We start from the raw sequence: 15,123 nt of genomic DNA on the forward strand, positions 1-15,123 counted from the left end.
GCGGCGTGTGCGCCCTGAATGCCTTGTGCAAACAGTTACTAAAGCGAGGCAGTACAAGTCACTAATGCTAACTGAACCTGTTTACAGAAATACACAAAAAAAAAGGCCGCAGATAAATATCTACACTTTTCTAATCCTCACTAAAACTAGCATCGTGTTTATGTATCTGAAAAAGCTGCAACTTACAGATGTTTCAGATAATCCTGTCGGCAATTCAAATAGCAGATTATTAAATGAATCCCTTGTGTGCAGACAAGGTGACAGTTTATTAATGCGAAAGAGTTTTCATGTTCCTGAATGAACTTTAGCTCGTAGTTATTTCCCGAATCTTCCCTCAGTGGATCTGAAGGCGCCGCCGTGCGATTGGCTCAACGCCGCTCCTCTCAATCAAACCACTATTGATCAGAATCCGTCTGGTTTAACCCCGTGGCGCCTGTGATTTGACCTATGACCTTTGCGCCTGAAGCCTTTTCCGGCGCCCCCCCTCGCGTCGCAGCTGATGACGTTGTAACCCCTCGCGGATGAGGCAGCGCATCGCCCCGCTGGATTAGAGCGCCGCCGAAACAACCCGATGTTCCCAGCGGAGGAAGGGAAGGGATCACGTTTCCCTGGAATGACACACACACATAATCAGCCTTTCTCCTTTTGAGGGAGGTCAGCTCTAAATATTTAACAAGTTAAATATCTCCAAGTTCGCTCGTCCATCCTACGAGTTGGAGTCAATTAAAATACACGGGTGGAGGTCATACTGATAAAGAGGCTCTGCAATTACTGTAATTTTCTCTCTCTACTACTTGGTATATCATTTTTATCGTGCCCTGCAGCTACCGGAAGTTTCTGGCTGTCAATGAGAATGAACGGTTTCTGATGGGAGGTGTGCACGCTGAAGTCCTTTTGTAATCTAATTACAACAGAAACTGTGTGAAAACAACGCTGCCTCATCAGAGCTGATGGAACTTATTCACTTGTCAACATATCCACCCGATACTGTGCAGCCTTTGTTTCACTACTAATCTAATTAAACCCAATTTTTTTTTTTTTGAAGAAAATGGGTAATTTTCATTCTCCTCGGGAAGAAACGTGTCAGTATTGTTGATTGCGCTCTGTACAGCTGGGAACCTCCGGCCAGGAGGCAGGTTGTTGCGCCGCGGATCGTTAGCCGCACCTCGCCGTGTAAAGTCAAAGAGGAGGCGGTGATACCCGCGGCGGTGATTGACGCGGGGTCAGAAAGCGACCCGGATAAGTTGATTTGACGACAATTAGCCGCTGCGAGGAGCCCCCCCCCCCCCCCAAACCCCCCCAACCCACCTGCTCCAGCTCACATCACTGTCACTCACACACTGTGTGGCTTGATGAAGCTTTCACCGTCCAAACAGGCACGTTAACCTTCACCTGTGTGCGTTTATTTCCCAGCCGGCGACACGCGGCGTCCTGCAGCGCAGGCGTCCAGCCGCATTGTTTTAATTATTGATGGTGGAAATGGAATCGAATGAAATTTCCAGCGTCTTGAAAGGGGAACTCCTCCTGCGGCTTCAATAATGTAGCTTCGCTTCACATGTTGGATGCGACTCGGTTCGAGTTTGACTTTCTGGTCCATGCAGATCGCAGAGTTTTAAAAAGTGAACTTTAGTTTTAGCAACTGTGCACTTATCAATTCTATATGGGAATGAACTTTTAGCATTTAGTTAATTAATCCAAACTGCAGCTGCATATTTCTTATAATAAACAGATGAAACCAAGCAATAGATCATAATGGAGAAAGTTTTAAACAATATATTACGAGTGGGATTTGAGTAATTGAGTTTTTGCGCTGCAGTTTTACACAATAAATCCATAAATTGGATTATTTACTATTTCTGTACATTGGACTTGACGCTAACATAATAAAGTTTGCTGTTTTCTCCAAAATATCATTCTCTTCCATCTTTCCTTTCTCATTAAATATTTACAGAGTGGGCAGGAAAACAACCGTCTGACGCTAAATCAACTTTAAGATGGGATTCCTTTCCTTAAAACATCAGCTATTACTTCGTAGTCGATATCAGATCAATAAGGTGCATTAGCTTCTACGTGTGTGCTTCATAAAGTGGCCATCTTTTTTTAATTGATGTAAAAAAAAAAATACAAAAATACACATTAAAAGTGAGAGCGTCGAGAAGAGCTGCGCAGAAACACGTACAAAATAAGCGAGAAAGTCGACTCGCAAAGAACGAAACACATGAACGTCGTCGACGTGGGTGTTTGTGTTTGCCGTTGCTGCAGTACTCCACGGCGGCGGCGTCTAATTAGCTGCTCTCATGCTGCAGAGATATTCAATATTCATGAACCCTGGGAGTGAAGTGCGTCACCTTTTCACTGCGGAGCGGCGAGGACGCCTGCTTCAAATGATCGCGTATCCACACAACCTCGGTGGTGTGATTAATGGAGTGTGTGTGTGTGTGTGTGTGTGTGTTGGTCAGCCCTGTAATGAAGGCCAGGCTCAGTGGGAACAGTTGGCCGTCAGCTGGTGCATTGGCGTGTCCTCGTCTGAACTTCGTCTTCAGCTGTTGGCGCTGAAGGTCAAAAGGCCACTGAATGCGAACGACGTCGTCGTGTTGCTCCGGGCGTCGAGGGTCCGACCCCCCGTCCCCCCCCACCCCCATCACACGGATTTCCACCTTTATTCGCTTCTCCGTCACGCCGTGACGAAGTGTCGTCATCCGAGCTTGTCCACTTGAGAGACGCTTGAAGACAAAGCGGCGTGGACGTTCTGCCTCTCATCTTCGGCTTTATCTGACTGAAGAGCTTTCAAAGGGGACCCCCCCCCCCCCCCCCCCCCCTCCCCCTCCAGCCTCCGTGCTGCGATCTTGGCGGGCAGCGCCGCGGCGTCTCCTGTCGAGCCATCTGTGTAGCAGCAGATTAGCAGGTAGCGCCCGTTAATCCAGGTGGGGCGGCGGTGCGGCGGACAGGAAATGAAGCCCGGTGGAAAATGTTCAAATCGATAAGACCCCCGCGTTTCCTCTCGGGCTTAAGGCTTGACTTTGACACAGCGGGCCGAGCGCGACAAATGCAGCCGGCTTATCAAAGTGTTACACAACCGTGGGAGAAAGTCGGCACAGCACACGGGAAATAATAGCTTCTTCGAGCGCATTTCTTTTTGATACCTGCAGGGGAAGAAAAACAGGTTTGTTTTTTTTTTTTCTCCCCGTGCCGCTTCGGTTACTGCAAAGTTTCAAACCTGTGGGTCCTGTGAGACGAATTTCCTCACAGCCGTGGACGAGGCACCAATTTGAGTTGCTCTAAAGTAACAAAACCAAGAATTTCCCCCGTTTTGGACCCGCGCAGGTCCAATTTGTGGAATCTCTTCCTGCTGATGGACCTTCTTGTGATGTTTTTCTGCTTCCTTGGCTGGAATCTTCTTGTTTTGTGGTGTTTTGTTTTTTGTTTTTTTGTTTTTTTCCCCCACATGGCTGCATTTGTTGCTGGAGTACCCGTGGGAGTGGATGACTGGCAGCTCCGTGTTCATCATCCACTCTCACCTTGCAAAAAAAGTTTTGAGATTCTTCGCCTCTCGCTCGAATCCCCGAGTCAGCACTTCCTCCCTTCCTCCGTCAACCTTGGAGGATTAGAGCAGGAAGCGAACAGATTGTGTTTTTCTGTCTTCAGTCCGTCCATCCATGACTGGGAGATGTGAGTCGGGGAGGGAGAATCGCTGACTCGTCTTTTCAAAACTTGAGGAAGTCATTTTTGAGGAGATGGCGCCTGATGTGTCACGTTAGGATGCTAAATATAAATATTCAGGTCTTGGATGTTGTAGGAGAGTTTTTCATTTCCAGAGAACATGGTGCTAATTAATGCTTGTGGCAGACTGTGTGTGTGTGTGTGTGTGTGTGTGTGTGTGTGTTTGACCCCCCTCTCAGGCAGGATGTGCATGCAGGGCAGGCAGAAATTTGCATGAGCGCCTGCAGCCGCGGGAGCTGACGTGAAACGGGACAGTGGGAAATGGGAGAAATCCAAATTTGCAGCGGCTGACGGGGAAAAATCAGGTGAAACGCGCAGATCGGAGAGGAAGTAGGTCCATTCTTGTTTTTAAAAGCAGATTTGAAGGTTCGTCTTGATTGTTTCCGGCGCGCCTCTTCGGTGAGCATAAACGCGGCGTTAACCGCTGAATATGTTTTAGCTCACCGCGGCACCACCAAGGTGGAGGCGCCGGCTGTCAACAAGCCCTTTGCTTGTTCCCCCCCGACGTCGTACAAACAATTCCCATCTGGCCACGACATCTGGAACATTTCCATGATGCAGACATGTGGAATCTGATTTAAAACACAAAAAACGATGAAGGCAAGGCGAGTTTATTCATAGAGCAGCGTTCAAACACACTGCTTCACGGAGACATTAAAGAAATACGTTCAAACAGATAATGAAGAATCTTAATGATCTTTGTGTTTCCCACAACCACTGAGCGTACGGTACACTTTAGGACCAAAAACAACAAAACTCAAACCTCCATCAGAAAAGGGCCTTTACCATTAGAACTCAATTCAACAGGATGTTAATGTCACTTTTGGATTCTTGCACGTTTGCGAACAGAGGCTGAAAGCTCAGTCGCAGGTCATTTAACGGAGGAGTCGGAACGTTAGCACGGCAGGAGGTCATTTCATTAATGGGAAGTCATTTAGAGTTCCATGTGGTTTAGCACCGTCGCAGGATGCCTAGCTTAGCAGCGGAGTCAGTTACTATAGCAACGGAGTCGGTTACTATAGTAACAGAGTCGGTTACCCAAATAGCTGAGTTGGTCAACACAGCAGTGGAGTTGGTTACATAGTAATGAGTTGGTTACATAGTAATGAGTTGGTTACCATAGCAGTGGAGTCGGTTACCATAGTAATGAGTTGGTTTCCATAACAGAGGAGTTGGTTACTATAGTAATGAGTCAGTTACCATAGCAGTGGAGTCGGTTACCACAGTAATGAGTTGGTTACCACAGTAATGAGTTGGTTAACATAGTAGTTAATTGATTGGCAGAATCTCAACAATGTAGCACAATAGTAGTTTGTTTAAAAGCAGGTTAGCAGAGCAGCGCAATGATATTTCATGTGGATTTGTTGGGTTTTCCTCTTTTCTCTGTTAAAAGCACTGAGAGATGACTGTGTTGTATTTGGTGCGACATAAATCTAGTTGAATTGAATTGTATCATTTAGCAGAGCAGTCGGTACCTTCCGCGTTAGAAAGAGCAAAGGAACGTCCAAACCTCGACTTTTCTGTGCATCGTTTTGAAGTTTGAAGCTTCTTGGAGATGCAGCATGCGGGATGACGACGCCCTCGACACCACTGAACACTTTCTAAAGAATAAATCTGTGTTTAAGACGATCCCAGGTGATAATTGTTTCCTGTGTGGTTGAACCCCGGCACTAACTTCCCCCACTCCCGCTTTTTCAAATTCAAATTTATTTGAATGGCGCGTGAAACCGAGGCTGCTTCAACAAGACCTGCCACTAATTGATTGAGTGGCTTGTTTTTTTTTTTTTTTCGAGCTGATTTGGGAAGCGGATCTCTGAAACGCGCCGTGCCACGGGTCCTCAGCCTCATTCTCGTCCTGCCCCAAACAAGTCGGACCATTATGCTTTCTAGAACATAATACTTAACGCCTGTGAATTATAGATGCCTGTGGATTCCACACGGCTTATTTTTAGCGCGCACACATGCGTACACACAGATTGCTTTACAGAGCTGAGGTTTCGTCCCCGCAGAGGTCACCACGCCTATCGCTCCTCGGTTGTGTGGATTTATTTGACCTTCGTTCAACCTTCACTTCGATTACGCCGCAGCGGATTCAGTTGGCCGTCTTGGAGGAATTGCGGCGAACGTACTTTAATTCGACTTTGTGTCCGTTTGTGGAGAAGCGTAATCCCCCGCATGGGCGCATGTTAAAGCACAACAGGGCAGAAGCATTGCACCTGTGTTGGCATGAGGCAGTTTAGTTTGCATAAGTGTGGCTGGGAAGCAAATATGCAAGCGAGCGTGCGTGTGCGTGTCCTTGCACGCACACACACAGCCATGAAACTCAATACCAGAGAGGATCAAATACTCTGAGCAGCAAAGTGGCTGCCAGGCAGTCTTTGGGAAAAAAATAAATAAATAAACCACAAAAAAAACAAAAAACGACCTATCTCGCAGTTCAAAGTGACAAATGTGACGTTAAAATTGAAGAATGGTTGGCGCACGCTGCCTTTCACCGCGGCTGATAAATGCCGAGTTTCCAAAGTCACCTCTTGGCGAACCCGCCGTGACTCAATGCAAATAAAGAAAATAGAGTTGCGCTCAACGCGGACAGGGTTGTTTACTTCCACTGACAACCTGCCGCTTTGCCTGGATGTTTCATACGTGCAGGAAAAATGTACAGAAATGGTTGAAACCACAAGAAGCGGCTTAGAAAAATGACTGCCTCTCGCACACGTACCGAAACAATGTTTATGCAGCAAAATCGGGTTTATTTCTCCAGGTTTTTTTTTCTTAACAGTCGTGTGTAGTTTGATTATAACGATGCCATTTTCGCAAATGTTTAGAAGAACGACAACTTTTCGGTGATATGTAGATTTTTTGTTTCGTATTTTGCACATTGCATGCTCTTATTGTTTAGCCTGCTCCTGTTAGATGGTCGTCTGAGGAAGGAACTCTCAGGTGCATCGACAATTCTTACACATTATTACATGTTGGTGCCTCTGGTAATTGAAGTGACTTTACTGCCTTTGTCACTGAGGACTTCATTTATTCCTTTAAAGGCTTTTTGTGCTGTTTTAGTTTTTGATCTGTTGTTTCTTAGCAACTTTGGATGAGTAATGGTCTCTTTTTTTATTTGTGAAGGCATTGAAGCGAAGATGCAACCGCAGTGTTCATTCGTCGTTCTGTCGGAAAGAAAACGTCTTTAGAGAAAAATCTCAAAGTTGCTCTGCTCCGGCGACAAATGAAACTAATATCCAACTTGGCACAGCAAGTTTTACTCTCTTTGAAGGGATCACTTGTTTCCATGGCGACGCACACGATCATTTTAATTTGCAAATAATGCGAGTCGAATAATAGTACTCTCCTCGCTGTTGACGCTGCTCTTTGTGCTCGCGGGGATTAAAAAAAAAAAAAAAGAACTGGCGAGTTTCTGTTGCAATAACAACAAATTGGAAGACATCAAGGAGTTTGGTTTGATATTCGGAGTGTATTTAAATCATCGAATCCTCTGTTTGCGGTGTACAGTGGGCATTCCCTCCTGCCTTACAGTCCAAACTCCTTGGAAGTGAAGACGCGGTCGCCCCGGCGTCACACCTCCGCCCCACCTGACTGCAATTAATGGCCGGAGCCCCTCATGGTGACACTGATGTACTACCAGGGGCAGCGTCCTGCTTCGCCCAGCGGAATCGGGGCTCCCCGAAGCATAAATCACCCCCTCCCCCCCGAGCTGGTGAGGTAGCTGCTTGCCTGACGCCACTCAATAGGCAGCGAAAGCCGGGATTCCACAATCGTTAGCTCGATGTCCGGTCGCTCTTGTGCGTGTGCTTACTATTGTGAGTAAGAGCGAGGATCGAGCGTGTCGAGAAAAAGAAATGCTGTGGGCAGGATGCCTGCTGGGCGGACTATAAATAGCCTGGTGGTGACAGCAGGACTCGGAGCTTGATGCTCCAGCGAGCGTCTTCCAGAGATATTTAACGTACACTGCTGTTCTGATCGTTTTGTCGCTACGCATTCGCCGATCTGAGCCCGTTGAGTCAAGTACGGAAGATTAAGTTGGCGTTTGACTTGCGCGGCTGCGTCTCCCTTGACCGCCGTGTCTCCTGCTTGATGAATCAGGCGGGGCCTCCTTAAATTTACCTCCCACTGTGGAGCCAGCGCCACATAATTGGCTTTTAACAACAGAGAGCTGTTCATTTATTTCTCCTTGTTGCAGGGAGGAACACTCGCGCTTGCTTTGTTATTCCTGTGACATTTGGATCTCCTGTCTCCAGTAATTGGATAATGTATTAACGTGAACTTGTCTTAAATGGATGTTCGCAGTGTGTTTCACCAGACTAAACTGTGCAGCACACACACACACACACACACACACACACACACACACACACACACACACACACACACACACACACACACAGGGCATGTCTGCGTCTATGAAATCATTGGGCTCCAGAGGCCTTGCTCTCTGTGGACCTCTTGACCTTTCTACCCTGGTTTTATTTCTGCACACACCAGCCTTATCAGGGATAAGATGTTTGAATGTCACCGAGTGCGAACGCAAAGCTCCAGGGTGGCACTGTGCTGCAACTGCAAAGCTTTCGCGTCGCTTTAACTCGGGACGGAGTGACATCCCGATGTGATTGATCGACGCTGTCGAACAGTAATGAAGCGATTGAAGGAATGTGGCGTGTCGACCTGAAGGAGCGGCTTTGTGAGACTCAAAGACAAGAGGTTTGATAAATGGATCACACGCAGGTTTATCCCCCCCCCCCCCCCCCCGACGTCAGCAGGTTTGCATCCAGAATTATCAGTTGCTTTAAGCCAATTTCTTTTTGCGCTTGTGCAGGTTCGAACTTCCTGTGCGCCACCCACATCATCCCGGTGAAGAACGAAGAGGGCGTGGTCATGATGTTCATCCTGAACTTCGACTACATCCTGGACGAAGGCAGCAGCGACTCCCTGGAGAGACTCAACCACACCTCCCCTTCCAAAGCTGAGCAGCGTGAGTAAAGCTGTGCATAAGTCAGAATTTCTGTAAAATCCTGTCGTCTAACAAATACCGCGGCGTCGGCCTGGAGGAGGAGGAGCAGCAGAGCAGCCGTCTCACCTTTTACTTGTAACCTTTTCCCGCATCCTCATCATCTCCCGCCTTTACCTGTTCCTCCGGAGTCTTAAAGGCTTGACGTGACCCCCGTTTTAGTGTCGCACTCGTTCCTTCTCACAGGGAAAAGCTGCCTCGTTAATGCTCCGACTGCTGGCAGTGTGGACTCACTACATTTAAGAGATGATGTCACAGTTAAAGTTGCGGACGTTTGAACTTTGATCTTGCTTGAAAGTGCAGCTCTGTGACGCTTTTAGTGATTTGACGCCATTCCTTGAGGGACTTCCCATTCACGTCTGAACGCGAGCTGAGAATCCCAGTAATTCATCGTTTTTATTTTATGATACTCGTAAGATGTTTTGCGGTTGTTGGCGCAGGACTTTGAAATATATTAGTCAGATTGTAAAAGATTTCAAAACTGAATTCAGCAGAAAGAAACAAACCAAGGAGTCCCCAGTGATGCACCAGGTGGTACTCCACTGCGACGAATCAACCATGGAAAAAGGGAAGATGTAAGATGAGGATTGTGTGTTTGGCGTTAGCATTACTGCAAGGTTGCGTTGCTTTTCCAGTTTGTGGGAGTTGCTGTCATATTAGTTAATGACTGAAACAGTGTCAGCATCAGACGGGTTCACATTATAGCAAAAGGTTGTTTTTTTTTTTTTTACATGTACTATCCAGGAATGTCTGATCCGCGGCGTCGCTCGGCACTGATCTGCTGCTTGTGCGCTACATCTGCACACGCCGACGTTATCACCCGGCGCAGGAATTCCCTGTTAGACGTCTCCTTTGGCATGTTGACACCAGCATTTAGCAGACACTGATGTGTCCGCCTGCTATCATCTCAAAGGTCTGGCCCAATTATAGCTCGCTGCCTGGCAGGACGGCCTGACGAACCAGCGGAGCAGCGCCGCCGAGGACTCTTCCTCCCAGAGCTGTCGGTGTAATAGCGTGTGATGCCATTCCCCTGCGGCGCTCTCCAACGCAATCGCCATGCCCCCCCCTAACCCCCCCCCCCCCCCCCCCCCCCTTGACGAGTTGCTCTCTCTCTCTCCTTCCACGTTCTGCGGGTGACATATAAAGCGGCAGCGTGGAGGAGCAGAGGTCACCTCCGGATGACTGTAATTGGATGAGGCTCGCTAACAGGCTGAATCGCCTCATGGGGGGAAGGAGGGGTGGGGGTGGGGGTGGGGGGGTCGGCATGCGTGGATTGAGTGTATAAGCGAGTGTCTTCTGTTCGAGAGAGTGAGACCACGGGAGTACGTGAGCAGCGTAATGTTCCGTCGTTACATTGCTTGTTTAAACTGACTGGATCATCTGGCGCTCGTCACGGAGGACGGAGGACATGTTTCCCCGCGTGAGACGGGAAGGCTCACGAAGCCATGCAAATTATGAGATGATTTTATATTAGATTATTGCTCTGCGTCGATCGCCGATAAAACAAATGCAAACCAAGAGTCTGATCGCTTTGCATGAGGTTGCAGTTGAGCACGATTTACACACAATGATTAATCGGGAGTTTTTATACAACCACGCTGATGGCAAGAGACTTTGCTTGATTTGACTGTCTCTGTTGCACAGCATGGCGGTGGCAGCATCATGCCATCGGGCTGCAGGTTTGTGAAGGTAGAAGGAAAATAAATGCTAGTGAAATTTGCCTCCAGCCAACAACAAGGCTGAAATAAAGAAAAAGTACAGCAAAAAAATGTACAATGCTTTGAAGTCATAACATTTTATGACTTCAATTTGGAGATCTTTGATTACTTTTTTAACAGTTCTACGAGTTTGTAGTGACTTACATTATAGTATTTTTTTTTTATTTTAATCAAATGTAGTAATTTTCCCAGTTTTAATAACATTTCCAAATTGATCTATTTTAGCCAACTTTTTTAGTAATTTTATAGCTTTTTTTTGCCTTTTTAAATTTTTTTTTTAAATCTGAGTAGTTTTGAGAGGCGATTTTATCCCTTTTCTATCCAATCTGAACACTTTCAGCCGTTTTACTTGTTGAAGCATTTTCCTTAGTTTTTTTTGTAATTTCAGCTCGTTTATCTTCTGGAGCTATTCCTTAGGAAGAAATTAAGGGCGCTTTTGAAAAATAGTCTGCTACATAAATAGACATTGCAGCTTGCAGAAACGCCAACACAACACTGACCACGGTTCCCCTCGTGGAGGATGAAGACTTGAGTTTTTTATGCGACTGCTGAGTCTGGAGCTTCTCTTGGGGAGTTGGGCCGGCGCTGAAGGGCAACCCCGACCTCCCAGGACCGACCTGAATATCTCAGTCGTGTGATTCTGCTCGCCATGTTCAGATTCCCTTCCAAGGTCAAGTCCCAATGTTGGACACTTCCTCTGCGTCTGTCCACTCTCCGTGGCCTCGTTCCTCGACACGAAAGCTGCCATTGCACTTTGTTTTTCCCCCCGGCGGCAGACGGACAGAGGTCACAAATCACGAATAACTGCATAATTCACAGGAGCGTCCCCCCCCCCCGCTGAATACGCTGCTCCAGATGTAAATGGGAGCCGTTGTGTTACTATTCCGCAGCGTGAGCAGGAGGTGTGATGCCGGAGAGCCGATCTGTGTGTGGCTTTATCTGCGCGCCCTCCGGGGGAATGCATTAGGCGCAGCTTATCGGTTGTCGTTCCGTCACTTCCGAATCCATCTTGCGTGTGCCGGCGTGCCGCGTCGTAATTCAAAACGTCCTCCGCTTGTAAGAAGCCGAGCGTCGGCGGGAGATGATGAGCGGAAATCGGGGGCGCCGACGCCACAGATGAGTTCGGATCCGATGCTGAAAGCATTTGAAATCAGGCCGTTTGGGATTTTTCCTGAATCTTCTCTGGAAATGAACAAGCAGAACAGTCAAATAGTGTTCTTTACCTGCCCATACGGCCATCGTTTCTCATTATTCTTGAATTGGTTTGACTCTAGACTCATTTCAACTGTTTCATTTGTACAATTCTTGATATTGTCCTTCATTTTTTTGTCGACACCAAAAGCCAAATCTGTATTTTCAATATTTTCATTCTTTTTCTTGACTTCATATCATGATCCTCGATATTTCTAAGTTGGTTTTTGACACTTTCACGCTCCAATTTTCAACTCGTCTTGTCATTTCCAGTACAGGTGACATTTTAACATTACATCTACATTTCATTGTTTTCGCCAATGAATTGTTGTTATTGTTGATACATCGACCTCAGCGGCCACATGGTGAAATGAGCTTTTCTGCAGGATCCGTTTCTAAACATACGTATGATTTTAATAATAATTATTAACCCTGACTCCAAATTAATTCTAATTAAGGCCCGAGGAGCTACTGAATATCTTGTGAGGTATTTTAATCGGTAAACTGGGCCTGTGACTCGCCTCTTTAAGGACCCCGTCTACCTTTATTCTCACGACGGGGGATTGGCCACCGGTGACATACTTCAGGAATTAAAACGGCTCTGAAACCATCTGGTGTCGTGGCGGTGAATGGGGCCCCAGACCGTCGCAGTTCTCCTTTAAACACCTCGTCTTATCGCCTATTGCTAATATACAATGATTGAACGTTAATTTAGGGATTTAAGTGCTGGAGACGTCACGCAGTGATTAAATCCTGGAGTCAGGATCAGACATTAGTGGACATTCTGCACTTCCTCTATTCTCCGAGCTGTCGCACACAAACGGCAGCTGGCTCCAGCTTTCACTTTCACCGCGTCGAGACGAACGGAGCATTAAATTCAAAGACAAAGTTTTATTTTATCTCGCCAAATCAACTGGGGAAAAGAGGAAAAGAAACGAGTCTCCACTTTGAGCCATGAGCTGGACGACGCCCACAGACGACTGGAGTCCCCCAGTGTTCTCTAACCTTTTACTCACTGCTTTTCTCCTCGTGTTCTCATCCTGATAATAAGGCTTCCCCGCGTCGGCTCCAGCTTTGTATTGAACCCACAGCTTGACGTCCAGGTGAAGACGGTCCGTGTACTGCATAATGGCGCAGTGATTTCCTTTTCGAATTCCAAATAGAATTTGGTAGAGGCCTCGTGCTCCGGTTCATCAGGCTCCTGTGGCGAAAGGGAGAAAAAAAAGGCTAATTTAGAAACACCAGAGAGGAACGGTGATACTTTCATGTGCGTTTGGGAATGGTGAGACCTGCTGTTGCTCGCTGGGAGCGTGGAATTGCTTTGATTTTTCTTTTGCCTGCAGCAGGGATACAGTAGAACAATGGAAATGTCCAACAACGACGACCTCACAAACAGTTTTCATAATGCAGCTAGATGTCGTCATAATAGCGGCGGTAGGAAGGACATCACGCTGCACATGGCTATTTTACGGATGATAAACTCTGATTTATCCACTTTTAGCTCATCTTTTATCAAATTCAACACTCTGTCACGACATTTTGGCCGAGCTTTCAGTCACTTTGGTTATTTAATTAGATCTTTAATTAACGATGGCTCATTCACTAGTTGCTTAGTCAGTCAATGTTTTTGTTTTTTCGATTGCGATGCTTGGTCAGTTGCTGCATTTGTCAATTCCCTTGCGACCTTTCCACAGGAACGTAGTTTTCCTTCTCAGCACTTTTTGCTGAATCAAATGTGGTTTTTTCTTCTCAGAAGAGCTGCAAAATTGGATTTGGAGAACAGTTTAACTGTAATATCTCCCAATTTGAACTGAACGTGTAGTTCAGTATTGGATTTGGTTTGAAAAATCAATGGCGATGTGCTCAGCCTGAATGTGGCTTTCGCCAACCGTCAGGATGGGACAAACCATTCCGATGTTTAGATTTCTACTTAAAATCACATGTAATTGTCACCCCAAGGTGCCGCCACTCTCTGCTGACAGCTGCCTAATGAGGAAAAAAAGAAAAAGAAAAAAAACCCACCATAAAAATCAGTACGAGCAGCTCCGGCTCGTTGCAATCATCCTCTCATTACTCCGTCTTAATAAACGAGCGAGGACACGGCGGAAATACCCGCCTTATTCTCCCGAGCTGGCGCCGAATCGGAGGTCTGGGAGCGCAGGTAAACAGCCCTCGAGGTGAGGGAACGGAGCACGCCAACCCGCTCGTGAGCGCGTTGGCGTTTTATCCCCGTTCGTGTTTAACGTCAGCAAATAGATAAATAAATAAATGACTAAAAAATCGGAAATGAAAAGTCACAAGAAGCACAAACAAGCTCCCCTGGCATGTGAGTCACGCTCACCTTCCGCAGACATTTCTCTCCCCGCCGTGAGGATCTGAGAACCCTCATTAATATTCAATGCAAATAATACCGTCCGGTATCATAGCAACAGGGGCCGGCGTGCGTCCAGTGGCTGTGCAGAGCCGCTGCTGGGAAGGAGAGCCTCGCTACGAGGGCACGGAAAGCCTCCTGCAGGCTGCCTGTTAACCAGACACACACACACACACACACACACACACACACACACACACACACACACACACACACACACACCGTGACTGAATTATGAGCTAATTAAAAGATTTGTGGGCTATAATGTATGCTTATCCTCCAGGCGCAGTAATTAGGCGCCGTGCTCCGAGCGCGTGCCGCCATTCATTATTGTGCAAAGGTGTCAGTTCTTTAACGGCGGCGGCCCACGATTGACGGTGCCGTTACGCGGTAAAAAATGTCAGCGTTGTCGTGTCGCGACTGGGAAAGGGCGGGAATTTATCATTTATCGAGCCTCCCGGGTCGAGGTGAGCCCGAGCGATGGATCGGAGGCGGCATTTCCGCGGTCGCGTTCCACCGTCACGGCGTGGTCGGGACGGACTTGATTTCATCTGGCCGATGGGGGACGGCTCGTTTAGTCGCACTGCAGCGCTGCCGTGAGCTTCACACGCCGCTCGTTGATTGAATGCAAATGGTTATTTCCGACGTCGGCGGTGGCGGCGGCTTAATTTAAACACGCCACGCTGACCCAAACACACTCAGCATTGTGTCTAAAATTAGTCTCTCTCTCTCTCTCTCTCTCTCTCCTTCCTGTCAGTCTTCCTCCAGCAAAAGAAGCGTCGAGGAAGATAAAGACTCAAGCTGCTGAAGCTCAGACGCTCCCTCCGTTTAGGTTTTTTTTGTTGTTTTTTTTTTTTGATTTAGCACGTTTTGTGTGGCTGAGCGCGTCTTTAACGATTTCGCTCTTTGCAGATAGCGGGGCGAGTGCAGCTCAGAATTACTGGCACCACTGGAGAAGACGGAAGAATTTCTTGCACAAATTGCCAATTCGGTATAATTAGAATGCATAAAAGAATAAAAAAATTGGGAGATGGATTTGGATCAGGATCCACTTTAAAACGCTCCCATGGGTTTTCTGATGCTGCTTTAAAGATTTCTCACTT

The 15,123-nt window shown here is 47.1% G+C and overlaps 1 protein-coding gene across 1 annotated transcript in view; it reads left to right on the forward strand.

The window, feature by feature from the left end:
- The window catches only part of LOC308147712 (voltage-gated inwardly rectifying potassium channel KCNH7-like), a gene marked incomplete at both ends in the record, with an annotated part of 57,202 nt that overhangs the window by 13,730 nt on the left and 28,349 nt on the right, over positions 1–15,123 (forward strand). Inside the window, one exon of the mRNA XM_080520025.1 lies at positions 8,549–8,704. Within this exon, the coding sequence (XP_080376151.1) occupies positions 8,549–8,704 (156 nt within the window). The remainder of the gene's footprint in view (positions 1–8,548; positions 8,705–15,123) is intronic.

This window comes from Blennius ocellaris (genome assembly GCF_963422515.1).
Source record: "Blennius ocellaris genome assembly, chromosome: 24".
NCBI classification, from domain to species: Eukaryota; Metazoa; Chordata; class Actinopteri; order Blenniiformes; family Blenniidae; genus Blennius; species Blennius ocellaris.